Here is a 27,875-nt window from a genome sequence, read left to right as displayed (position 1 = left end):
GTGTTTAATATTGATTAGCTCGAAGAGCTTAGGGGCTGTGGCCGATACATGTGACGAGCCACGAGCCGCGAATGTAAATCCGCGGTGACACTTTGTTCGTTAGGTAGCTTCAGATGCCCGAAGGGCAAACCGCTCAGAAAGTCTAGTTAAGTTATGAAAGAAATGTTTTTGGAAAAGAAATAGTCGTGATATTAAATAAAATAATCAATCTCGTATGTTAGACTCTTTAAACTAAGGTCAGTTAAACGTAAGACAATGTCGTTAGAAATTTCAAACTTAGGTCAACTGGACTTGGGGACAAAGGTCGTTAGTATTTTTGAGCACTAGCAGTATTGTATTTTAGACAAAATAGGTGGATTAACCGAAAGACATGCCTCTTTAGGAATTTCGGACTCAGGATATTTGAATTTAGAAAATATGCTACACAACAACATAACCATTGGAATAGATCTATATCTATGCAACAAGGCTCTTTGTAGGTGTGCGTGTGTACATTGATGAATGTTTTAATGGTTGATGTGTATCTAGAACATTAAGAAAGGCAGCTTGATTTTTTTATTTATTTTTTCTAATGAGCTTGGCTTTACATTGTTAATTGTTATGCTGATAGATTAGCAAAGTGCAATTTATCAAATGTCTATATTGCCAAAGATCTTCCATTTAAATAATTAATTTTAAAATCAAATAATTTATTTTTTACTTTTATACTGAATGATAATAAAACACGAAAACTCTTGCAAATGCATTTTTATTTCGCAATATGCCCACAAAAGCTAACCATTTATAAATTTTCACTATCAATAGATAAAGTTTCCGAAATGATGTAAACTCTGTCCGCGTCCCAGACCTGGTCATATTAAACAGAAGCCACACAAGTAGCTGCAAAACTAACTAAGCGGCTGAGACCCACTTCTTGCTTAATTAATACTTAAGTTATGCTCAGATTATTTTGAACACCTCGCCCGCTTAGTAAATTCTTGGGCTGAGTGTATAAAGTGTACATCATGTAAACTTATTTAACTACTTAGTTAAAAATTGTGTTTCTCCGTATAGAAAACTACAAAGTCAGTTCTGAGATCCAAACAATAATTGTATATATTATGGCAAGTAAATGTGTTTATGTGCCTAATGCCTATAATATGTGCAACATTTATTCACAAGTTCACAACCTTCAGCCTCGCGCGCCGACAGAGCCCGACCTGTTAAACCTCTACAAGCGCGGCCAGCGAGATATACCACCACGACCACACCCCACGACCGGCGACCTTGCAACATCTTGACGAGATCTTGGCATTTACACAATACTGAATGCGAAGCGTCTACCGGTAGGCTCGAGTAAAGTTTTCGAGGCAGAAGCTAAGTCGAGCCCACGCATTCGATACGGGTGCCAGTGCCGCCTTTCTACTTATTGTTTCAATACAAACAACGTGACAAATTCCTCGTAAAAAAAAGCTTTTTTTATAGGGCCGTTTTATTTACCACGTAAGAAGTCGTCGTACCTATATCTCGCTGGCTGCAGTTAAACGCCAACATAATTTTAGGCCCTAAAAGTACAACATCGATTTGAGGCACACTTCAGCTGCACAATACTTCCACTAACTTTCTTATGTTTACTAGTGCTAGCGGTACGCCAAAGACGCTGCAAATTGTGTCAAAAGCATGGAAGTCGGTACGATTGATCTTTAGGTCGTTTAAATCAATTTGACCCGTAGAACCAAAAGAAAATAAAAAATGCAGAGGAGTTATGACGTCATCTTTTTTTTATGAGAAAAACTTTTTTTTTGTTCTGAAACGTATCGTGTGTGGTAAATTAAATGAAAGGGCTTTATGAGTCGATCCTAAAAATATATCACATTAATACATTTCAGTATTGTTTAATGATTAGAATAAAAAAATACACCAAGTTTGGGTTCCTCCAGATACGATACGTTCAATTTCTTTTTTTTGCAAAATATACCTAATATTACATCTAACCCTAAGAAAAAAAAACACATTTTAAAAATATTTACATTTAATTACAAAGTGTGATCTATCAATTAAACATTTAAAAAGAAAGCATCAAATTATTATTTAGTAAAACTGGGGGACCCGCTTCTCTGCCAACGTGGAGCGGTGTCTATGTAAAAATTAACTGAACAACTCACATTTAACGTCCCCCCTTAAAGCTACATATAAAGGAACATGTAAACCAAGTTTCAATACTCTTATTTTATCCGAATCACATTATACTAGTTTTGAGCAATTCGACAGGGTATTATCACACTTTGTAATTATGAAAAATAAAAAATTAATGTGAATATTTTCTAAATCCCATACAAACAAAAAAAACACGTCATAACTCCTATCCTTTTGTGCTCTGTTTAGGTTCTACGGGTCAAATTGATTCAAATGGCCTAAAGATCAATCGTGCCGATTTCCATGCTTTTAACAAAATTTTCAGCATTTTGCTAAATTTAGGGGTGTACCGCTAGGACTATACTAAAAGTGTAACAATTACCATGAAACAATATCCAACCTAATGTTTTACAAGTTCCGTGTAGGTATATCCACATATGTGTATAAAAATGCCAATAGGTAGACTAGAGAAGTAGATAGAAGTAAGGCGGGACACACGCTCCGTCCGATACCGACGGTAGTCGTAGCGGGAGGTTGGCGCGGCTCGGACGGCAGCAAGCGGCTGTCCGACGACAACGACTGGCCACAAACAATGACTAAAGCAAAAGCAGCCGCGAACCAATGCCCTTGGTTCTTTGAACATTGGTATCATTTTTTTAAAGATCTTTCCATCTGATTATAGTGCTTTTCAAACAGCTTGGATACAGTGACAGATGTCATATCAATAAAATGTTGCAAGATTTTGCGTTTTAAGATTACAAATTGTATAAAGATGACATCTGCCACCGTACCCAAGCTGTTTAAAAAATATTATAAGTAATAGTGATAAATAATGATTAGAAACTTACACAAAAGAATACTTTTATATCTCTGACACAACCCAGAGCTACTCGTTAGTTTATCGTCTAAAATCTCTAAGAATGAATTTATGACACATCGCCACGCCCGTAGAACGTAAACGCGCAAGACGCTTTGAAATTATAAACCAAATCCCATAACGATATTACACCTTGTCATGTACGTAAACACAATATTTCACTTTTCATAAACATAACTTAATGAATGTTACATTTCTTCATATCTTAGTTATTGAATATTTTACGATAATAATTTAGAATGCAAACAGTTACTGTCTACGTCTTTTTTTTTTTTTTTAGTGTTGTGACCATGTCTGCTGTTCCGATTCATGTAATATTTCCGTAAGTCGATAAAAACCGATTATGTAGCAATATAAATATATTGTATTAATTATGGAAATATTATAATGTCATACATAATTAGTAGACAACAATTATTAATTTGAGAAGATTTGTGATACTAAATATATAGGCATATAACAAGAAAAAATCTGTTGTAGTAAAATAGATTCGAACAATTCGCTAAATTTGACACACGATATGTCTTAGCCCCATCACTAATTACGTCAATACTCAAGTGTCAAAAGTTCATTCTTAGAGATTTTATACTATAGGTTCAACAATCTCCGGCCTGTATTTTAATCACAAGTACATCGCGTACGTACAAAACCTAGTATGTACATACAAACCCAGTCACCCGTGGCCGAGCATCGGGAGCCTGCGCAGTCCGGCGCTGCCTCGTTCACACATACATCATAGATATGGAAGATTCGACCTTTAGAATAGGTTGCAAGGATAACATTCCAATACGTCGTTTGGCACATACTTAGGCTGGGTAAAAAACATCGTCAACGTCATAGTGTGGGCTCGTCGCGGCATGCCCCGAGTGGAAGGACTTGCTCGTTTGTTGAATATAGTACAGCGACATTGCGACATACACTAATGTCGCTGGCAATTTATTTCGGATACAAACAAGATCCGGGTTCCACTCGCGGATATGTCGCGACACTCGCTAGTAACCTTAGCAATAAATTAATTTACAATTACAAATGTACAACTTAGCCTAACATTATATAAAACTTATATTAATGGCACTATTTAAGTTAGCTCTTTTTGCAAAGTAGTAAATAAGATTAATTTTTCCCGAGCTCACCGTCATCATATCAATGTCACTACAACTTCGGCAAGATTTTCTTATATTGTGTAAATATACACAGCAGTTCTGTACCACGTCAGGCGTCGACGAGGCATGATGTCAGTCAGCCCGGAAGGTTGAAGCGTCGATTAAATAAAATCTATTATCAGTCCGCGTTTGTCATATTTACATCTACGACATGTCCTACTATTATAAACAAATAAAATAGGACGTAATAAAAATTAAGTATTAGAACAATTAAAACCTTGCGTCGGTCATAAAATAGTCAGTCGTCACACCAGCGTGCCCTCGAGGGTGGCGGTGCGGCCGGAGTCGGCGTCGCTGAGCCCGGCGCTGTCCGGGCGCAGCGTGACGTCGCTGTGCGCCGTGCAGTCCAGCGCGTCCGGCGCCGCGTCCGGCGCCGCGCCCGCCCGCCGCGCCGTGATCTGCGTGTACAGCTCGTCCAGCGAGCGAGCGAGCGACGCGCGGCTGTCGCGGCCCCCGTCCGCCTCGCTCCGCCAGCCGGGGTCGAAGTTCACGTACTGGCTCTCGGCGTGGCTGACGTCCTCGGCGCTGAAGCTGATGTCGCCGGCGCCGGGGCACATGGAGGAGGGCGAGGGCGCGTACAGCCCGTGGCTGCGGATGCTGACCTCCGACACCTGGTAGTTGGGGCAGTAGATGTCGCTCTCGTTCTCGCCGTGCGAGCTCGCGTTCGTGCTGCACGTCTCGAAGTCGTACGTTTTGAACTCTTTCGGGGCCTCGGGGTCCGGGAGGAGGCCGTCCGCCTCGCCGGAGCCGCGCCCCTCCCCGTCGGGCGGGGAGGCGGAGCGGGCGGCGTCGTCGCTGCGCATGGTGCCCTCCTCGGAGATGTCGTGCAGGGATTTGGTCGCGGGGTCGGGGTCGGCGCGGCGGCAGTCCACGTAGAGGCCGAAGGAGTCCGTGTCGGTGGTCTCGGCGGCGGCGCTGGGCTCGGGCGGCTCGGTGAGCTCGGTGGGCGAGGTGTCGAGCGTGCGGTCGGAGGCGGAGTGCGGCGCCAGCTCGCTGGCCGAGCTGTACTCGAGGCTGCACTGTTGCGAGACCGTGCGCGTGTCGGGCTCCCTGCCGACCACGTGGTGCGTGTGGGTGGGGACTCGCGTCTCGGGCACGTTGGTGTAGATGTTCATGACCTTGTCGTTGTCGGCCCACGACTTGCGGTCGGTGGAGTAGCTCTTGTAGTCGGCGTCCTCGTCGAGCAGGTTCGGGTTGTTGGCGTGCCGCGGCTCCTTTATCCCGTTGGGTCGTTCTACGTGTATGTTGGTGTTGTTGACTTTGGAGCCGGAGTTGATGATGTTGGCGACGCCGTAGGCCTCCCTCGAGGGTAGCGGGAGTGAAACGTGGGAGTCGTTGTCGAAGTCTCGCCTCATCGGTAACTCGAGGCAGTTTCGCTTCATGTTCTGCCGCTGCTTCTTGAAGAACTTCTTGGCGACGTTCATCTGGTTGGGGTTGTAGAAAGCCTCGGGGCCGACGCTGGCGGTTTCGGGGCACGTCAGCATGGAGTTGTTGGAGCGGTACTGCTGCCGGTGCAGCACGACCAAATTAATATTTGGAGATTTCCCGTTCGTGTTCTTTAGCACGTCTTTCTGCAGAGTCTGACCGTTCAGCTCGGCGCCCGCTTTGTAAATAGCGCTATTATTAGTTTTGGAATTAGTTCTGTTGGAACTCCTACTGCCGGATCTGGACCGGTTGTCATTAGGGATCGTCAGAGGGACGGGCGGCGCGCTCGGCGGTAAGTTTTGCCGATTGGAGTCGAACACGCTCCGGTTTCTACAGCACTGTTTGCTCTTCTGCAAGTAGCAGTGCATCATGGACCACTGCGCGCGCACGTCGCTCCGAGCTATGCCGTAGAAGAACAGCGTAAAAGTGCCCAACACCGTCGCGCAGATGGCGTACACTATGCTGCAAATGTCCTCTTGGTATGGAAGATAGGCGGGCAAAGGTCTGTATACGGCAACAGCGCCGCTACCCCAGGCGGCTAAATGCAGGCCGAGAACTATAGCCTGGGCGCGTAACTGTACTATAGGAGTATGCTCCGTGTCCTCCGTCTCAGACTCCGCCTCGGATTTGATACTCCGTCGCTCCGCCTCCGGCTGCGGCTCCCACAACTCTAAATCCACGTGCTCCGTCGCCTGCGTGCCTTCGGACAGTTGGACGTTTACATCACGAATGGTACACCTGATCAGCAGGAACAGGGCACTCAGGAATAGCAGTAATATACCCCCCGGCACGAGCAGAGCGGTCAAAGCGGCCGCCGTACTCAAGAAACATTGCGCGTAGCCCGCGTAGTCTTTCAAGTTGACCGCCCCGGATATCCCGCAAACTATCAGCGCGATGCCCCAGCCGGACAAGTACAGCCCGAGAACCGGTTTCCGGACCGGCGCGTCCGGCGGCTCGTCCGGCGGCGGCCGCTCGCGGCGCGTCACCCACTTGTACATGACGTGCGCCGACACGCACATCCAGAGGAGACAGCAGAGGGACAGGTAGTGTATGAGCAGGCCGAGCGCGCGGCAGAGGCGCACGTCCTCGGTCTGGTAGATGCCGAGCGTGTAGAGGAAGCACAGCGCGGCCTGCGCGAGCCAGGTGTTGAGCAGCGCGTGCTTGGCGCGGCGCGGCATGAGCAGCGCGGGGAAGGCGGCCGCGTACGTGGTGGCGGCGGCGGCCAGGCAGCCGCCCAGCACCAGCGAGCCCACGTACACGGCGGGGTGCGACACCTTGAAGCGCGCGCCGTGCGTGCGCGCGCCGTAGTACCCGCGCTCGGCGCGCGCCAGCAGCGCCACCACGCCCGGCGCCGGCAGCGCCACCACCCACGTGCAGCCCGACACGTGCAGCACCGCGCACTCTGCGGCACCACACGCACTCTTAGCCTCCTGAACCGTCGTGCGACGACGACGCAATAACAAACGTCTCTACATGCTTACTACGATGTACGCCCCGTTTTTTAATTATTGCGATGAAAAATATTTTCCATTGCGACAAGTCCAATTAACGAATATTAGCATTTGTGTACGAGCGCCGAGGGCCGCGCGGGGGGGGGGGGGGGGGGGGGGGGGTGTGCGGGACGCAGCGACGAGAGCGCGGCGCTCGGCCCCGGCCGACGAGCACGCGAGTCACCTCTGGAGCGCGCGCGCGCCGCTCAGAGTCAATTTTCTATAATTTCTTCTTTTTTTTAAATTGAGAAACAAACAGTCTTAAAATAAACATATGAGCAACTTACAAGGAAGGGTACCCAACTGTCCGACTCCGATTTGATTCATTTTGATATATGTTATAGAGTAGTCTAAAATAACGGACACGTATTTTTTTTTAGCTGCCCAAACTCAACCTGTTAGGAGAAAATGGCCTTCAAAGTACTAAAAAGTTACTAAATCTTCTAACTCCTATAGAAAGTGATGCTCAAGCAACTTGCATATATACTCAAACCAGCCATTAACTAGCAAGTTGCTTGAGCATCACTTTCTATAGGAGTTAGCCGCCGCCGCCGCCGCCGTTATTTTAGACTACTCTATAACATATATCAAAATGAATCAAATCGGAGTCGGACAGTTGGGTACCCTTCCTTGTTAGCTCAGGGCTTGTGCACAAATCACGCGAGGTTTTTTCGGCTACTTTTTGAGAGAACTGAGAAAATACTTGAATCCCAGGTACCTACTATCAGGTTGCTGAAACTATTAACCGTTATTTTAGAAAAGAATATACTGTTATTTTAAAGAGGCCTAATGAATTTCAAATTGTGAACTTCGTAATAAATTTGTCAAAGTACTGCTGGAGTTCTCATTGTCCGCCTGGACATTTGGACAGAAATGACATCGATTGGTATAATTTTTTTATTTTATAGATATCGTATATCATGAGAAACATACATTTTTAGATATATTGAAATCCCATCAAAAACATTTTCATGTAAAATGTCGCCAAGACGAAACCATAAGGCTCGCACTGTCAAAAAGTTATCAGATCTCATGTCACGTAGAGCCAAGCTTCTAACTCCAAGTCAAAATGGCTTGGCCGTTTCGCTACCGTCACAAGGGCGTTAGATGTAAAATGTATTCACTGTTCATTACTTTTCTGTTATACAATAGTTCTTGTAATAACGAAACGGCCAAGCCATATACTTTGTCTAAGGTGTAGAGTTTGTGAAGGCTTGTAGAGTTAAAAACTTGGCTCTACATGCATTTTTGACAGTTCGAGCCTTATGGTCTCGTCTTGGCTACATTTTACATGAGTATGTTTTTGATGATTTTTTTTTTCAAAATCTACAAATGCTAATATTCATTAAATGATAAGACAGCGGAGGTTTAAAACCTAGGATGCGACAAGTGAAGCCACGTGTATATACAGGTAAGCTAGAGGAAGCGGCCTCACCGGTAGAGTTGTGCTGCCACCTCTTGGTGGCGGGGTCCCACAGCGCGCAGCGCGCCGCCGCGCCGCAGCCCGCCGCGCGCAGCGTGAAGATCATATACAGGTAAGCTAGAGGAAGCGGCCTCACCGGTAGAGTTGTGCTGCCACCTCTTGGTGGCGGGGTCCCACAGCGCGCAGCGCGCCGCCGCGCCGCAGCCCGCCGCGCGCAGCGTGAAGATCATATACAGGTAAGCTAGAGGAAGCGGCCTCACCGGTAGAGTTGTGCTGCCACCTCTTGGTGGCGGGGTCCCACAGCGCGCAGCGCGCCGCCGCGCCGCAGCCCGCCGCGCGCAGCGTGAAGATCATATACAGGTAAGCTAGAGGAAGCGGCCTCACCGGTAGAGTTGTGCTGCCACCTCTTGGTGGCGGGGTCCCACAGCGCGCAGCGCGCCGCCGCGCCGCAGCCCGCCGCGCGCAGCGTGAAGATCATATACAGGTAAGCTAGAGGAAGCGGCCTCACCGGTAGAGTTGTGCTGCCACCTCTTGGTGGCGGGGTCCCACAGCGCGCAGCGCGCCGCCGCGCCGCAGCCCGCCGCGCGCAGCGTGAAGATCATATACAGGTAAGCTAGAGGAAGCGGCCTCACCGGTAGAGTTGTGCTGCCACCTCTTGGTGGCGGGGTCCCACAGCGCGCAGCGCGCCGCCGCGCCGCAGCCCGCCGCGCGCAGCGTGAAGATCATATACAGGTAAGCTAGAGGAAGCGGCCTCACCGGTAGAGTTGTGCTGCCACCTCTTGGTGGCGGGGTCCCACAGCGCGCAGCGCGCCGCCGCGCCGCAGCCCGCCGCGCGCAGCGTGAAGATCATATACAGGTAAGCTAGAGGAAGCGGCCTCACCGGTAGAGTTGTGCTGCCACCTCTTGGTGGCGGGGTCCCACAGCGCGCAGCGCGCCGCCGCGCCGCAGCCCGCCGCGCGCAGCGTGAAGATCATATACAGGTAAGCTAGAGGAAGCGGCCTCACCGGTAGAGTTGTGCTGCCACCTCTTGGTGGCGGGGTCCCACAGCGCGCAGCGCGCCGCCGCGCCGCAGCCCGCCGCGCGCAGCGTGAAGATCACCGGCTCGATCAGCGCGCTCGACAGGCTGCCGTTGTCTGCCAATTGACCATTTATTGTAAAAATAAATATTCTTCCAATAATTCCCATGTTAGCCCTCATAATATTCATTCTTTGAATTATGTCAAGTATACATACTTCATAACATATATGACGAGAAACTTAAAACCCGAAAATACTATTTGAAAACTAATGCAAAAGTTAAAAAAAAATAAGACTGCTACATTTACTTATAACAAAAAAATTCGTAAACTTGAATATTTTTAGCTCCAAAGGGGAGGGACTTTTGACAGTGCGAGTCTTATGGTTTCGTCTTGGCAACATTTTACATGAAAATGTTTTGATGGGATATTTGTGACCGTCCATGAGAAAAGAGTCCCTATGGCAGTTTCTAGTTACGGACATAGACGTTTTTGTAAAATGCTTCAAAATGATCGTTGTTGTATGCAAAATAGTAAAGTATACAGATACACGTGTATTTGTAGCTCAGTTTCACTATAGTGTACGTTGAGTATTTCTATATTAAAATTGGGTTCAAAGTTTAGTAGAAAAGGGTGTTGAATCTGTTGATAAAAATTGTTTACTTAGTAAAATGTAGTTGTAACTGTTTCCTATAAGCATGTTTAATTTATATACATAGGTATACTTTATTTTACGGGTAGGTACAAAAAATTTTCGCTGACGTCAATTCTCACTTGACGTCTTTTTTTACCACCGCTATCACCGTCTCTCTCCTACACGCGATTGTGTATTCTTAATTACTGTAACCATAAATCAGTATATTAATTTTGTAGTCCTAGTTGTTCCCCAACTTTTTGTCTTTGTCACATAGTTTAGTTTCAGACAGTATTGAACTTACGGAATGGTACTTCGTACTAGCCAAGTACCATTTCGTAAGTTTCGGCTCAGCCAAAAGGTTTGCCGATATTTGGCAAACCGAAACTACGGCCGAAACATTATTTTTTGGCCGAAAATGGCCGAAACCGAACCTTCGGTCGGACATAAGTTCGCTTCCGGGATAACTCAGTACTGAGTGAATCATTTAACAACTTTTATGAAAATTATTCTTATGATCATTTAAATTTGTATTATTCAAGATTGTGAGTAAAGTTATGATAACACTTTTTCTTCGGTATTATGTTTTAATAAAAGATTAGTCAATAAATAGTGTTAATATTGTGCTATACTGTAATTATCAATAATTTTTGCCTGTGATTGGCCATAAGGACCCTTTTCCCAAATGTATGGGAGTGAATTTGTGATTTTTATGTAACTCAAATCGTTTATAACTAGAAAAATAAAGCTCGTAGAATAATGATAACGCTTTTGTGATACTTCTACAGCCTCATTAAATATCATTAAGAAGTCACTGTACAAAAATTGTTATGTATAACAGGAAGATGAAAAATATAATAATTATGACATTTTAATTTAAAAAACAGTATTTTATAAACCTTGTGGTTTTATTTCTATCCTAGGATGTGAATTCCAATATATCCAAATATATACTTTGGTTCAAACTACAACATATTAAAGAAGAGTCCGAAAATTAATTTTTTCTTAATTTCGTTGTTATAATATAAGCGACTTGCTCTAATCAAAGGCAGATTTTTCGCGACCAGGAAGTCAAATTAAATAAACCATAACTTAATTTCAAAGAATATTAATTATTCTTGAGATACGTAATCAATCATCATCTATATAACTTCCAATGGGAACATACTTAAAATTAGTTTCAAACTTCTTTTAACGATTTCTCAAAAGTGCAATTTTAACATGTGTCGGTTTGATGTTTTTTTTTTTAAACATGGTAGGGTCATGATTATTTTTGTGTTAGATAGCTCATTTAACGTAGATTTAGGATCTATACTTAATTCAATACCTACCATAAGGACCCTTTAAGCATAGACGGCCTAATTTTTATTCGTGAACACAGTTAATAAAAAGTTTAATAACTAATAACATTACAGAAGACAGTTTACATAAAACAAAAATCTGGAAAGAGTAAAGTGCCACGAACTGGCGCTCATCTCAGCATGTTGCTGGCGACTTCCAGGGCTGATCTTCCGATGAGGCCATCAAATGAGCAGAATCACAACAGGCAATAAGAAAAGAGATATAAAATTACATAGAGTTCGGAAAGAGAAGAGTCGTGGGGAAGACGGAAACTAACATTATCAATTTTATATGGCAATCAAACCTTTGACATCTATCTTGTAAAAAGTAAACAAACTTGTGTCGTTTATATGTCATTCTCAGGGCCCGTACATTTCATGCCGCTAGCAGAAAAATGACGTCACGCTACATAGAGTATGATTCCAATTACTTTGCTATGAATTGGCACAGGCGTTAGGTTCCTGATACCTGAGACAAGGATCCCTTTATTAAGTCGTAGCTAAAAGCCGGAACGAAGATGTCAAGTATCGTGATCTTTAGTGTCGTACTATATTTACGTGACAGTGTTGTCAACATAGCAAAAACCATAAAATATCACTGGCACGCCCTCAACTCCTACGACTCTTCTCTTTCTGCACAGACTCTACAGTGGACAAATGGTAAAATAAGAAAAGTTATAGAAGAAAAAGAACATAAAGACATACATAACACAAAATTAAATTAAAATTACGTTGATAAATCGTGTACGATACTGTATCGGTCCGGTCCAACCATACATTGGCCTAGCATTAGCAGCTGCGTAGTCAACTAGCGCCAGCGGCAGCTACTCGTACGCGAACTAAAAGGCTATGTCAGACCAGGCCGCTCCAATATCTATCATGAAGACTATAAATAAATCTTACAAAACTTGACTATTATTAACAATACACCAGAGGAAGAGAGCATAAATGACACTCAAATAAAGGTTGGCGTATCAGAACTTATGTACCATTGCAATGCAGAAGGAACAAAAACCTTGTGATGTGGTGTGGTGTGTGGTGTGTGGTGGTGGTGGTAAAAATATTTACTAGAGGCAGCTCGTATCGACTTTGCAGGTTTTCTGGTTAAGTAGGTGGTAGAGCAAATTATGTTTAAGCCTTGACTTAAAACTATAAATATTACCTTACTAGCGATGGAATGTTGTTCCAACATTTAGACGCAACATGACGAAAAGTTTCCCGGAAAGCAGCTGAGGCGTGACGCGGCTTCAACAATGAAATCCCACAATTACGGCGGTCTCGGGCCTTTTTTTTGGGTTTTATACTTCAGTACACCAAAGAGCAAACAAGCTAAGTGAAATTTACGATGATGTTCCATTTTGAGAATCTTAGGGCTATTTAGAACCGGAGTTGCGTGAGCTCTCAACAGAATAATATAACAGAAACGAGCACAGGTATTTTGAACACGTTGTACGAGTCTTTTTTTTTATCAAGAAGTTTAGGACCAAACACTGCATCTACATAATTCAAATTTGACAGGACAAGTTATTCAACAATTGACAGGGCAGGTTTTCACTTAAATATGGCCGAATTTATATAAAACCTTAAGTTTGTAAAAGCAACTCCTAATTGCCTTAGCAGTATGCTTCTCATAATATAGGTACATGCCGTACATGGTGTTTTTTTTACACTCGGTTTAATTCGGGGTATGACTGACATTAAAGGAAACTGAATGAGCCATCAGTAAATTTTCAAAAACTTTTTTAATTTAATTTGTTTTCATCAAAAGTAATAAAAAGTTTAAGAGCTTTGTTGTAACACGGGCATTATATTTAAATCCACCAAACAATTGAAACTGACATATCAATGACATTGTATGTACAAACTCATACAAAACACTAATCAATATGTAAACAGGCCCTAATGCAAGTGTACACGCTCGTAGGATCTTATCAGATAAAAATTCTTATCTTCTAACTTTCGGGGGCCGTTGCGAATACACTTCGACCCATTTTTTGTGTAGTTAGGGAGCCCTAAGGAAAGATCCGTCAACTACTCAAGAGCTTTTTTGACCGTCTCCATGTGCCGGATGATGAAGTTTATGGGTAGCCTTTAAATTCCTTTGGTTCCAAATAGCCTGCTCCAAAGTCCTTCATTCTTTGTCTGGCGAGGGCATGACATTTACACATTAGGTGTTTTACTGTCTCTTCCTCTTCGCCACACATTCGACAATCAGTGTTGTCGGAGTGTCCCATCCTGGCCAAAACTCCTTTGACCCCGTAATGGCCCGTAAACTCCCCTGTTATGATTTGGAGTTGTCTCCTGCTAAGTTTCCATAGCTTTTTGCTCCAAACGGAGTCTACTCCTTGTATGAAGAGCTTTGAGTGCTTTCTATCCGTCAGACTGTCCCATTCTTTTTGGTTTCTGGTCTTTGATAGCCGTTATAATGATTCCCTGTGAGAGCCCCACGAATGGTTCCGGACCTATATGGTTACTTACAGATCCGGCTCTAACAAGTTCATCTGCATTTTCATTGCCTATGAATCCCTCGTGCCCTGGGATCCATATCAGTTGCACTTTGTTTTGTCTTCCAAGCTTGTTCAGAGCTTGGACGCCATTGTATACCAGTCTAGAGTCCTCTCTGGGCGCCGTGAGCGCTTTGAGTGCAGCCTGACTGTCGCTGAGTTATATAGATATTCTTGATAACCCTTGGGTTGCCTAACTATATTCTCATGCACACAGATAATTATAGCGTATGTCTCGGCCTGGAAGACAGTAGCGTAATTACCCATGCTTATGCTACTACTAAAGTCATTTGCATAAATGCCTGCCCCCGTACCATATCGTTTTCATCAGAGATTGGTGCTTCAAGACCTTCGGTCCATTCAGCCCTTGTTGGAATTTTAACTTTAAAATTCTTACGGAACACAAACTTGGGTTGCATCTTATCGCAGCCCATATTCGTTATCCTTTCCATGAAATTGTCACATTCCAGGTTTGTGTGTTTAGTCTTTGGTTTGCTATCGCTCCATAGCCCTGTTAAAGCCAGCCTGTGTAGCGATTTCCGCACATAAAAATGAATCATTAATTACCTCCAAAATGCAGTTAATTAGAATACCAGTTTCTATGAGAAAGTAATTTAATTTTGAAGGCCTGTCTGGCCTAGTGGGTAATAGTGACCCTACTTATGAAGCCGATGGTTCCGGGTTTAAATCCTGGTAAGGGCATTCAGCTTCGTAGGCAGGGTCACTACCCACAAGGCCAAACCGGGTCGAGTTTTATTTATTTTTATACCAAATCATCATTTCTGCATTTCAAAATTATGCAATTTAAATTATGAAAAAAAAGCGGCCAATTGCGAGTCGGACTCGCCCATGAAGGGTTCCGTACCATTTATGACGTATTAAAAAAACTACTTACTAGATCTGGTTCAAACCAATTTTCGGTGGAAGTTTGCATGGTAATGTATATCATATATTTTTTTTACATTTTTCATTCTGTTATTTTAGAAGTTATAGGGGGGGGGGGGGACACATTTTTTCACTTTGGAAGTGTCTCTCGCGCAAACTATTCAGTTTAGAAAAAAAATATATTAGAAACCTAAATATCATTTTTGATGACCTATCCCTAGATACCTGACACGTATGGGTTTGAGGAAAAAAAAAATTTTTTTTAATTTTTATGACGTATTAAAAAAAACTACTTACTAGATCTCGTTCGAACCAATTTTCGGTGGAAGTTTGCATGGCAATGTATATCATATATTTTTTTTAGATTTTTCATTCTGTTATTTTAGAAGTTACGGGGGGGGGGGGGGGGGGGGGGGGGACACACACACACACACTTTTTACCACTTTGGAAGTGTCTCTCGCGCAAACTATTCAGTTTAGAAAAAAATGATATTAGAAACCTCGATATCATTTTTAAAGACCTATTCATAGATACCCCACACGTATGGGTTTGATGAAAAAAGATTTTTTGAGTTTCAGTTCTAAGTATTCTATTTTTGTGTAAACATCATAATGCGGTTCATAGAATACATCTACTTACCAAGTTTGAACAGTATAGCTTTTATAGTTTCGGAAAAAAGTGGCTGTGACAGAATCGGACAGACAGACGGACATGACGAATCTATAAGGGTTCCGTTTTTTGCCATTTGGCTACGGAACCCTAAAAATGAAATGAAGTTATTATTAAAAACATTACCCAATTACACCCCATTTATTCGTTCCTGAGTCAAAGGGGGGTTCGCTATGTATTTAAGTATTTATAAATATTATATACTGAGACAACGATATATATATAATATATATCGTTGTCTCAGTACCCTCAACACAACACAAGCCTTATTGAGCTTAATGTGGGACTTAGTAAATTTGTGTAATAAAGCCTATAATATTTATTTATTTGATTTAAGCTAAGAAATTACGCAGCTCCACGGACACGGGCATTCCATTCATGTCCTGGCGCTTGGTGCTGCGGCCGCAGTACTCCTGGAGGAGGAGGGGGAACAGTACTCACGCAGCTGCACGGACACCACGGGCGAGGTGATCTCCATGTCCATTTCCTGGCGCTCGGTGCTCCGGCCGCAGTAGTCCTGGGGGAGGAGGGGGAACAGTACTCACGCAGCTGCACGGACACCACGGGCGAGGTGATCTCCATGTCCATGTCCTGGCGCTCGGTGCTCCGGCCGCAGTAGTCCTGGGGGAGGAGGGGGAACAGTACTCACGCAGCTGCACGGACACCACGGGCGAGGTGATCTCCATGTCCATGTCCTGGCGCTCGGTGCTCCGGCCGCAGTAGTCCTGGGGGAGGAGGGGGAACAGTACTCACGCAGCTGCACGGACACCACGGGCGAGGTGATCTCCATGTCCATGTCCTGGCGCTCGGTGCTCCGGCCGCAGTAGTCCTGGGGGAGGAGGGGGAACAGTACTCACGCAGCTGCACGGACACCACGGGCGAGGTGATCTCCATGTCCATGTCCTGGCGCTCGGTGCTCCGGCCGCAGTAGTCCTGGGGGAGGAGGGGGAACAGTACTCACGCAGCTGCACGGACACCACGGGCGAGGTGATCTCCATGTCCATGTCCTGGCGCTCGGTGCTCCGGCCGCAGTAGTCCTGGGGGAGGAGGGGGAACAGTACTCACGCAGCTGCACGGACACCACGGGCGAGGTGATCTCCATGTTCATGTCCTGGCGCTTGGTGCTGCGGCCATAGTAGTCCTTGGCCCGGTGCTCGTCGCTGGGTTCATCCTCTGGGAGCAGCGGGAACAGCGCCGCGTCGAGGAACACGGACACCACCAGCGACGCCGCCGAGCCGCGCGCCAGCGCGAACTGAAGCGACGCGGGGATCTGCAACGACATATCGACATATGCAAAACAGATATTAATGGAAAGAGGTAAAAACAAAGAGGGAAACAGATACCATGATGCGTCAATGAGAAATTTAAGCAAGTTGGTGAAGGTTCGCACACTTACCCGACAAGTTTTTTTTTTACTTTGCGTTAAGACAAGGGTCTTGCAAATATCTGCAGCCCGGAGCCTCGCAATTAATAAGAACGTCGCTGTATCTTTCGTTTTAGAAGTACGTAGGTAGTGGTCATATTTTAACAGGCTGACCTGCACGCTGGCGTGGATGAGCGCGTCCTGGAAGGTCAGCATGCGGGCGACGGTGCGGTTGGTGGTGGTGCAGTGCAGGCGCGGAGTGGAACCCGCGCCCTGTGGACTGACCTGCACGCTGGCGTGGATGAGCGCGTCCTGGAAGGTCAGCATGCGGGCGACGGTGCGGTTGGTGGTGGTGCAGTGCAGGCGCGGAGTGGAACCCGCGCCCTGTGGACTGACCTGCACGCTGGCGTGGATGAGCGCGTCGTGGAAGGTCAGCATGCGGGCGACGGTGCGGTTGGTGGTGGTGCAGTGCAGGCGCGGAGTGGAACCCGCGGCCGCGCTGTACCAGGCGCAGGTCGCTCCGCCGAACCCCGCGCGCACCGGGAAACTCTCCACTGCGAGGTTGCTCTGCAAATGACACGAGTAAACATAAAATCAGATCGTTTTAGGAAACGATAAGGTAGGCTTTATCGTGATTTTCGGAAATGATCCCTTTGAATAAAATAAAATGTTTGTGACGATTTTTTTTTATCGTTTCAACCCTATAGTGTGGGGTGTCGTTGGATAGGTCTTTCAAAATAAAAAGGGGTCTTTTAACAACAGTTTTTAATCTTTGGAATGAGTGAGAAGTCATGATGTGACTCGGAAATAATCACTTAGAAAAAAAAAGGTTTTTCCTTCTAACTCTTGAACCATCAGTACAAAAAATATGAAAAAATCATGAAAATAGAGCTTAAAAAACTCATTCAAATAAAATTAAAAGAAATTTGATCAGTTAAGCCGTTTATGAGTTATCGCTAACAGCTTTCCCTTCTTAATTTATTTACAAGCCCGGCCACCCTTATTCGAGACCGGGTTTTTGCAGGCAACTCTATTTCACTGTATTCGTAATAAAATTACCATCATTTTGATATATACTAACTCAAGCGTCAGGCAACAATTATCGATATAAACTCACCGGTTCAAAGTTTTTAAACACGGCAACCATATAATAGTGTTCAGAAAAAGATAGGCAAACTAATTGATTCATGTTGTACAAGTTGTAACTTAGTTCGTTCGTCAGGCAAGTCGGTGAAATACGAAGATTATTTTGTCTTAATTAATTAAATAATAGCCTTGCCCATATTTTTAGGCAACTCTGTTGTACTTCAGTACCATATTTTTTTCATAAAATGTAAGTTTCATCCGTCAGGCAGATCGGTGAAGGTTAGCCATATATAAGGTAAGTAACGTAACTTAGATGATGATGGCGGCGCGCTTCTGTGCAAGACCAAAGGTCGAGCTATATAAGGTCGAATTTGCAAATGTGTACGAGGCCGAAGGCCAAGATCCGCAATCCGCATAAAGCCGAAAGCCTGGAGTTTCCAAATCTTCCGATCGTGGCGCGTTTCTAAGCCCGCTGAAGCTGCAGAAGAGCAGAGCTTGCTTGGGCAGATCTTCGCCTGGCCACCTGTGCACACGTAGGTACCTTCTGCTTGTTGTTGTGTCTGGGCGCCAGTAGTTCCGCGGCGCGCACGAGTTCCGTGCAAGCGCCATGCTTATCCTCAGCGGCGGCCATCACCGAGGGCGTCACGTTCATAACGGCGCTGATCACGTCCAACAAGGCTGAACCTGAACACACACTACTTAGTAAATGAAACCAGAGAAAAGGTTTGTTGCTATGAAAGGAAACTTTGAAAACGAAAAGAATGCTTAGTTGTAACTTTATTTAAAGCAAGACCAACAAAACGACATCGTGTCTAATTTACATGGCGATGGCTGTCGCTGCGTGACTCGTAGTTCGCGGTACAAGGAAGCCGTCGGTAGGTATGTACCTTTAAAAGATAGCAATATGGACAACCAACGCCATTTTATTTGAGAGTCGAAATGTTTAGTGACAGTCTGGAGGAAACCGACCTTTTTAGGGTTCCGTAGCCAAATGGCAAAAAACGGAACCCTTATGGATTCGTCATGTCTGTCTGTCTATCCGTCCGTATGTCACAGCCACTTTTTTCCGAAACTCTCTAAGAACTATACTTTTGAAACTTAGTAAGTAGATGTATTCTGTGAACCGCATTAAGATTTTCACACAAGAATAGAAAAAAAAACAATACATTTTGGGGGTTCCATGGACTTAGAAACTGAAACTCAAAAAAAATTATTTCATCAAACCCGTATCACGTATGTGTGGGGTGTCTATGGATAGGTCTTCAAAAATGATATTGAGGTTTCTGATATATTTTTTTCTAAACTGAATAGTTTGCACGACATACACTTCCAAAGTGGTAAAATGTGTTCTATTCGTTGCATGTCTAATATTTATTCACATCTTGAGTCCTATGGGACCGATCGGTGCGTGTGCGGTGTCGTTTGAAAGAATACTAAACGTACTATTATTGTATGTTAATAACCGTAGTTATAAACTGTAGTCATTTACAAAACATTTGTTTTTTTTTTTACCGTGCATGGCATAGTCTATAGTCTAACAGGGACATGACCATGAATGGCATAAGTAACGATAAAAAACCGGCCTAGTGCGAGTCGGACTCGCACACGAAGGGTTCCGTACCATTATTTATAAAAAAACGGCAAAAAAATTATGTTTGCTGTATGGGAGCCCCCCTTAAATATTTATTTTATTCTGTTTTTAGTATTTGTTGTTATAGCGGCAACAGAAATACATAATTTGTAGAAATTTTAACTGGGTACGGAACCCCAAAAATCAAGCTCAATAAATTATAACTTTATCGCAATTAATGTTATTACAAAATATACGGGACATTCCATTAGCTTTCCAAAAATATAAGTTGTATATAGTACGGGCGGGGACCGTACGATGTACTTCTTCTTCTTCGTCGTTCCCTCAACTGAGGATGTAGTAATCAGAGTGTATATATTACGATAATATACATACGTATAACCAGAGATTAGTAAATAATAAGAACTGTTTTGTTTTTGTCCATGAGTCTAAAACAACAGATGTTGAATGTCGATTTACCCTCGCGGAGTGTGGTTTAAAAGACATTAGGAAGTGGCTCGATAACAATCTACTCACGCTCAATGTAGCGAAATCTAATTTCCTTGCCTTCGCTAAAACATCTGCGTCTACAGCTTCTTCTGACAGTAATCTAGCCTTACACGATAATAATTGTCGCAACCTTGTCAATGGTGCTTGTACGTGTGATACTGTAGCAAGAGCTGTAAGTGTCAAATACTTGGGTCTGATAATTGACGATAAACTGTCATTCAAACAACACATTTCTACACTATGTGGTAGAGTAAGAAAATGCATTTACGTAATGAAAAAACTTCGCCGCTGCTCCTCTGAGCAAGTGCTTCGCATTGTATACTTTGCGCTCTGTCAATCAATTCTTCAATACGGTTTGATAGTTTGGGGTAACTCGACAAAAAGTACTCTTTTGCTGCTGGTGAGAGCGCAGCGTGCAGTCATCAAGGTGATATTCAGTAAAACTCGCCTTTTCCCTACGGACGCCCTTTATCGCGAGACAAATCTTCTGAGCGTAAGACGGTTATTTATATTTAAAGCAGTATCTAGAGCTCATTCCATAGTAATAAACTTACACAATTATCCTCAACTTCTTGCTAAAAGAAAATTCAGAGTCCCTCTATCAAATCACAAATCAACCCTTGGTAAGCGTTCACCAGACTATATACATCTAAGTATTTATAATAATATATGTAAAGTTCTTGAATTACAAAATTGCACATTAGGAAAAATATAATCATTCGTAAAAAAGTGGCTTGTGTCTGTAACTTATCAGGACGCGGAGGCCCTTCTTCACACCAGTTGATCCACAGGTACTAACTCTCTCACATACACACACAATCACACATACATATATACACACACACACACACACACACACACACATACACACACACACACTCATACACTATATAAGTTGCATTTTTTTTAAGCTATTAGTTTATGAATGAATGAATGAATGAATGAAATACTTTATTGCGATAAAAATGGTAGACATAAGATGGTAGGTACATTATTGTTGAGTAGCAATACATGTTTATCCACAAAAAGGCATGCAAATATATTTTTACTCCTAAAATAAATATTAATGTGAAATGACATGCTATAAGAATAGTACATGTCTAGCGACAAATGTCATAGTCATTTATTCATAATAGTAGAAATATAAATAATATTCTAATAATTTATGTAATTGTTTGTTGTTTTTAGAAATTGTATAGTTAATGGTATTTTGTCAAGTATAAGTATAGCATATTAATCTTAATGTTAAACTTGCTTTGCGCTCCAGGGCCCCAAGATACAGGCTTAGCCTAGTTTGGGTTCCACCAGATATTTCTTATATGGAAAAATTGTTACTGGTAAACAATAAAAAGATTTTGATTTTGATTTTTTTGATTTTTGAAAACTGCTTGAGATTAATTATTTGCATGAATAAACTGAAATAAAACAATAAAATTGATATGGATAAGTGGATTAAAAAAAAAACAATTCATGATAGATGGTCATGGCGGTCGGTACGCGAGCGCCGGCAACGCGACGCGGGTTTCAATGCAGACAACAATAATATTAATAATTTTCAATATAATTTCGTTACCCGGCTATTATCATTTCTAACTTTTGATGTTGTTTTATGAGTTTATCTTATAATATACAATTTAATTCATGTTCCTAGCTTTATTATTTTAGGAGATATTCTAGTTTTTCGTACTGACCCGTATTATTTGCCCCCGAGCGTATATGTACAATTTGCGGTAAAAAATATAATGTAACCCTTTTTTCACCAAAAAAATTAGGAACATTCGGAAGACACACATTCATTTTTAATCATGTGAGCCCCTCGTACTAGATATGGTGAGTTGAATTGTAATCATTCCTGGCCCAAATGATTCTTGTTTAGCTTTGGTTTCATTTCACCTAAACAACATAATGCCATTGTATTTATATCTCCTAAATTTCATAACAACTCAGTCCCAAATTGCCTAAATATCAAATTGTTTCCTCAAAATGGCCGAATGTCATAATGACTTAACGCTGGAAGGCTGGAGGTCAGCCCTAGAAAAAGCGGGATTAAGAATAAGCAGAGAGAAAACTGAATATATGCACTGCAAGTTTGCCAACAGTAACTCCCAACATACTTTACACCTGCAAAATACTGCGCTTAAAACCGAACAAAACTTTAAGTACCTAGGCAGTGTAATAACCAATGACGGTTACATTGACAACGACGTAGTGCATCGTAAAAGTACGGGCTGGCAAAAGTGGAGGGAGCTTACAGGAGTACTCTGTGACCCGAGGATGCCCATCCGCATAAAGGGCAAAGTGTACAAAACTGCTGTCAGACCAGCAATGTTATATGGTGCAGAATGTTGGCCTCTCAAGAAGCAACAATCCGACCAACTTCACGTCGCTGAAATGCGAATGCTTAGGTGGTCTGCAGGAGTGACACTCATGGACAAAGTACCGAACCGTTACATCAGAGGCTCGTTCAAAATAAGACCCATACAGGACAAGCTAACAGAAACACGACTCCGATGGTATGGGCATGTCATGAGAAGGCCAGAGGACCACATGACTAGAAAGGTGCTCGAATGTATGAAAGAACCGAAAAAGAGTGGACGACCCCGACTTACATGGATTTCCGTAGTTAAGAAAGACCTAGAGAATAAGAATATAGACCCAACGACGACCCGGAACAGATATAACTGGAGAAAATTGATTAGGAGAGCCAACCCCAAATAAAAATTGGATAAGGCCAGAAGAAGAAGAAGAGTATAATACGTATTCTGGAGACAACGAGGAACACATCCATACCAGTTTTAGGTATTTAGAGGAGATGTCCACGAAAATGGTGAAGGAGACGAGTTTTGGTTAATTTTCCTATAGTCTAACAGAGACGATGTTTGTTTATATTATTATAATTTCGTCACTTTGGTTTAGTTTGCCAGGTACCACTTACAGTATAGCATCGCATGAAAACTTACCCAGGTCTGGCTCGTCGTCGACGTAGTGCATGTAGTTGTCGACGGCGCGCGCCACAAACATCACGTCGTCCGGGTCGTCCACCAGCGCCAGCGGGTACGTGTTCTCCCTAATCAGCGCTGCCAGCCGCTCCGTCGCGTTCACGGCCGAGTACTGCACCAGGCCCAGGTCCAGCAGTGCAAACTGCTGAAGGAGTTTGGTGACGTTGCTGATATACGCGCACTGAGATGTGTTAGCGTTCAACCACGCACCCTCGGCCCCGCACGGCCGAGTGGCCACGCCCGCGCCGGCCCGGCACGGGACCTCCGCCGTGTGGTTCAACAACACTTGCGGCCACGAATATAAACCCTTATTGTCCACGCTCACGTCGGTGGCACAATAACGCGTAGCGTTCGATAACACCGTCACTCTGATAGTCCTATTGTGGCGTCCCCGACCGTCGTCGACGTACACGCACGTCCAGTCCCCGGCGTGGTGGGTCGTTATATTCGGGAAGAAGGCCGCGGTCTCCGCGACGCCCTCCTCTAAAACGTCCGTACTGGTTATGTTGACGTCGCAGGTTTCCAGCGACGGATGGTGCCACCTCAGCTCGTATCCGTGCAGGGCCGAGGCGAAGGGCGCACTGCAGGTCAAGGTGAGCGCGTCGCCCTCGAACACCAGCTGGTCGCGGGCGGGCGCGGCGAGCAGCGCGGCGGGCGGCGGCGCGCCGCAGGCCGCCAGGTCCAGCAGCACGCGCAGCTTGCGCAGCGCGCGCCCGGCCAGCGCCGCCGGCGCCGCGCAGCGCGGCCCGCCCTGCAGCCGCACGCCGCTCGCGCGCACCCACGCGCCCACCCACACCAGCGCGCAGTCGCACACCAGCCGGTTCTCCGTTATGTCTCTGTGCGCCGACGAAACGTACGTGAGCCGACTGATAAACGACTAAAATTTATATTCATCCATTCCACGATACATATATGTAACAGATTATTCTTCGTTCCAGAACAAGTTTCCGGATGAAACGATTTGCTTCGCTTGTATCTTCGTAGCGAAAAGTGATTCAGAAAATAAAGGCGTGTGGCGCGTATCCATTGGAGCGGCCCCGGGGCGAGCGGCCTCGACTCGAAGCGAACCGCCTCAGTTTGCGGCCGCTCGCTCTCAGACATAGGCCCGAGGCACGTTACGGATCGTCATCTCGGCTCGATCCGCAATTCCACCGAGTGCGAGTCCGTCTTCGTCAAATGTTCATGCAATGCAATGCTCCATGCATTGCATTGCATGAACATTTAACGAGGGGCGGAGTGAGGCTCCTTTGAGCACGGCAAAACAAGCGACAAATGCCTCAGGTTGAGGTAGCGTCTCCAGTGACGCGGCCTCGGAGCGAGGCAGCCGCTCGCCCGGGGACCGCCTCTAGTGGATACGCGGCGCGGCTTATGAAAAAATACCTTGGTATCCTTGTGAATGTTTTAAACTGACAAACAAGAAAGGTGTTCTCAGTTGGATTCTTTTATTGCTAAGTAAAAATTGTTGACACAACAATGTTGTAGATTGTTGAATTGTTGATTGTTGCATATTTAATTTCACAATTACCGGAGCGAGTGCAAAAAATCTGTCTAGTGGCCTCTCGTATTTCTCAACTGATTTTTCTGAAACTTTTTGAGAATGTTTAATTTGTCCATTCAGTTTTTAATTTTTTTTTCATAATGGCAAAGCAAAGATTAGTATTTCCAGTTCACAAAGCCACTAGTTGTATAAAACAAGTTTTGCCTTCAGTAAACTAACATAAACCATTATAAAAACAAATAGTTACAGCTGCTTCAAGGCGAGGAGGTGGTGGAAGGTGCCGGGCGCGAGGGTGGTGAGCAGGTTGTGGTTGAGGTACAGCCGCTCGAGGTTCACGAGCCCCTTGAACATCTCACTGGAGACAGCGCTGATCTGGTTGTGCGACAGGTCCAGCCGCGACACGCCCGTGATGTTGTAGAATGCGTCAGACTCAATCAGGCTGATCTGGTTGCGACTCAGGTCTCTACACGAACACACCATATTCTAATCAAACTATCTACTTGCTGCATCATTACTGCCAAATGCATTTACAGACAAGTAGGGAAGGATCAAGGAGGAGGAAGAGAAGGATAATACTAGTGTCATGTAGTGGTAATACTTTGTTTGTGAGCAAAAAACATAATCTAAATGATCGCTAGTAGGGTTTGCTCCCAGAACAGAACATAGAGCCAAGCAAAGACGATTTTAATTTTGAAATCCCGGTACTGTCGGGATTTTCGGGACTTACATTTCCGGTACAATGTTTGACTATTTCCTGTTACTTAGCATGAAATATCATGTTTTTTAAAAGAAATGTATTTCATCAATCTAAGGCTGATGCTAATATTTTTATGGCAAAATATTTATTTATAAATTAATTAAAAGTCAAGTCATACTTTTAGTTTGGTTTTTAGAAAATATGCACAATGTGTCTTAATTGCCAAGTCCACCTCATTCTTGGGTTTTTGACTTATATTTTATTTCTAAATATTTTTCTATGAGCGGGTAAAAACTCTGAGTCCCTTTGTCCTGTCCAGGTAAGTGTATTAAACCCCATATTTTATGATGCATAACTACCTTCAACATAACATTAGTTTAGCAGACAGAACTAAACTTACAGTTTCTGCAGGTTGGGTAAGTGCAGGTCCCGGGACAGAGTGCTGATGGCATTGCCAGACATGTTCCTGGAACATACAAAACATAATTCATATAACAATGTTTTTTTTTAGTTTTTTTTACAGTTAAATCTCATGCAATTTTATTATACAATCAAAATTAAACATTCACCAGCCACTCTCGATACATTTGATTTTGTGGGGGTTTTTGATGACTGGTCTGGCCTAGTGGGTAGTAAAGTGACCCTGCCTATGAAGCCGATGGTCCTAGGTTTGAATCCCGGTAAGGGCATTTATCTGTGTCATGAGCATAGATATTTGTTCCAGAGTCATGGGTGTTTTCTATGTATATAAGTATTTGTATATTATATATATCATTGTCTGAGTACATACAACACAAGCCTTCTTGAGCTTACCGTGAGACTTAGTCAATTTGTATAAGAACATCCCTATAATATTTATTTTGTGTCCAAACCTAACCTACATCTTTTAAACCTATAATGATAAGATCTGACTATTTTATTTTGGTTTTTCATACCCAGGAGGTCTCATTTGAAAGTTTGATATGGTTGGATTTTTTCTAGGATAAATGGTGACTTACAAGCTAACAACAGAGCCAGTGATGTCCGTGAAGTCAACCTCCTTGAGCTCGGAGATGAGCGCCGGCGGGCCGCCGCAGCGCAGCCGCAGCGGCTCCCCGGGCGTCGGCGGCGCCTCGCCGTCCGCGCGCAACGCCCCGCGGCACGAGCACAGCGACGGGCAGCCCGCCGCACAGCCCCACCACATCGCCAGCACGACCACCACGCATCTCATTGCGCCTATTTCTGTTAAAACACCCATTAATCCCGTGGCACCAAGCCAAAAGCGAGCAACAATCACATTTTAACAAATACTTTGGATAGAGATACGTCAAGTTTCACTATTATTCTCGGGCGCGACTGCCAAATGATGTCGATAACCGGCTAAAACTGAGAGATAGTTTTTGTCATAATGCAATGTTTTGTTCAGGAATGCAGATAAATAAACAATACAATCAAGTATTCTCCCGACATTACGACGATGTTTGGTTTGACTGTCTCGACTGACGACTGACTTATGTTTTTTTTTAACAATTATGGCCTGGATGCGAGTCTTTTAAGCCAAACTGACTTATGATGGGAGTAGTACAGCTATAGTAAAGCACGACCAACTTCTTAATGAACGGGTATGGTTAGGCTCAATCTGACAAAAAGTGATATTACAAATCCATTTTAATTTAGTTTTAATCTAGATTACTTACAAATAAAATATTTTTTTCTATAACTGTTTTCATAGTTTTGAATCTTATTATTATTCTTATTATCTATATTAATTAAGTTTAAAATCATATAACAGGGTTGTTTCCTAATTTTTGAAACGCTTGTAATAATACGTTCTATACAAACCAAAACTTGCCCTAAACTTTTACCCTAATAACGGCTTTAAATATGTTAAATTATAATAATAAAATATATTTTGACCCATGCTCTCGCGCCCAAATTGCTCTTTGAAAATTGTATGACGTCACAGTTTACGGTTTGACACATAACTATGTACATACCAAAGAATATAATACTCACTAGGAGAAGAACGATAACTCCATACAAAAAAATGTCCCATTCAAAAGTTCGTTTATACTAGTGGCGCTCTCTTTGTATCTCAGTACTAAAATTGACAACCGGTTTAGCCTGGCGGATTTTGGTAGGTAGTGATCCAGTGGCTAGTGGTTCTGTGTTCGAATCCCGGCAACGGAATTTCTTTTACTATTTTTTCATTTTTGTTTTCGTTGGGGTGAGGTTTTTAAATTAGCATTTCACAAATAAAAAAATATTGTTACACATTAATCATAATCAAAGGCATCTTTTGTCCTAAGAGATAATGATATCTATATTTTGAAGTTTTTTCAATATAAAAGGTAACAAAATAGTTTATTATCAAGTTATAAATATTTTTATTCCTATATATTAGGATCAAAAGAGCTTAATTCGTTCGCTTAATACAATATGAACTGTAGGAGGCAGCACAGGAGCCGTCAGATTTTTGGCGCGAGGCGTAAATGTGATGTTTACTGTTCCGATGTAGCCCACAAGATGGCAGAACCTACTATGCACAAGAAAACACGTGACGTGTGAATGTACATGTTTATTGTTCCGATTCAGGCCACAAGATGGCAGATCCTCCAACGCGCACGGTCC

At 43.7% G+C, this 27,875-nt stretch overlaps 1 protein-coding gene across 1 annotated transcript; it reads right to left on the bottom strand.

Moving 5' to 3' along the window:
- Nucleotides 1–731: 731 nt before the first annotated feature.
- On the bottom strand, nt 732–26,760 carry LOC133522567 (adhesion G protein-coupled receptor A3). The gene is made up of 9 exons (XM_061857914.1): nt 26,264–26,760; nt 25,666–25,731; nt 24,816–25,031; nt 23,032–23,906; nt 18,533–18,675; nt 17,080–17,472; nt 16,608–16,812; nt 9,498–9,626; nt 732–6,982 (listed from the first exon to the last, which is right to left on the bottom strand). The coding sequence occupies exons 1-9, from the start codon at nt 26,500–26,502 to the stop codon at nt 4,401–4,403; spliced, it is 4,848 nt and encodes a 1,615-aa protein (XP_061713898.1). The 5' UTR covers nt 26,503–26,760; the 3' UTR covers nt 732–4,400.
- Between the last annotated feature and the right edge of the window lie 1,115 nt (nt 26,761–27,875).

This window comes from Cydia pomonella, chromosome 11, assembly GCF_033807575.1.
Source record: "Cydia pomonella isolate Wapato2018A chromosome 11, ilCydPomo1, whole genome shotgun sequence".
NCBI classification, from domain to species: domain Eukaryota; kingdom Metazoa; phylum Arthropoda; class Insecta; order Lepidoptera; family Tortricidae; genus Cydia; species Cydia pomonella.
Note: the sequence above shows the minus strand (reverse complement) of the source record. Positions and strands in the feature narration are given on the sequence as shown.

Coding starts and splice junctions, on each gene's coding strand:
- LOC133522567 (XM_061857914.1), bottom strand. CDS start 26,502: ATGGGTGTTTTAACAGAAATAGGCGCAATGAGATGCGTGGTGGTCGTG. Junction 25,032..25,665: donor TTACCCAACCTGCAGAAACT/GTAAGTTTAGTT, acceptor GTGTTCGTGTAG/AGACCTGAGTCGCAACCAGA. Junction 23,907..24,815: donor CTCCTCGCCTTGAAGCAGCT/GTAACTATTTGT, acceptor GTCGGCGCACAG/AGACATAACGGAGAACCGGC.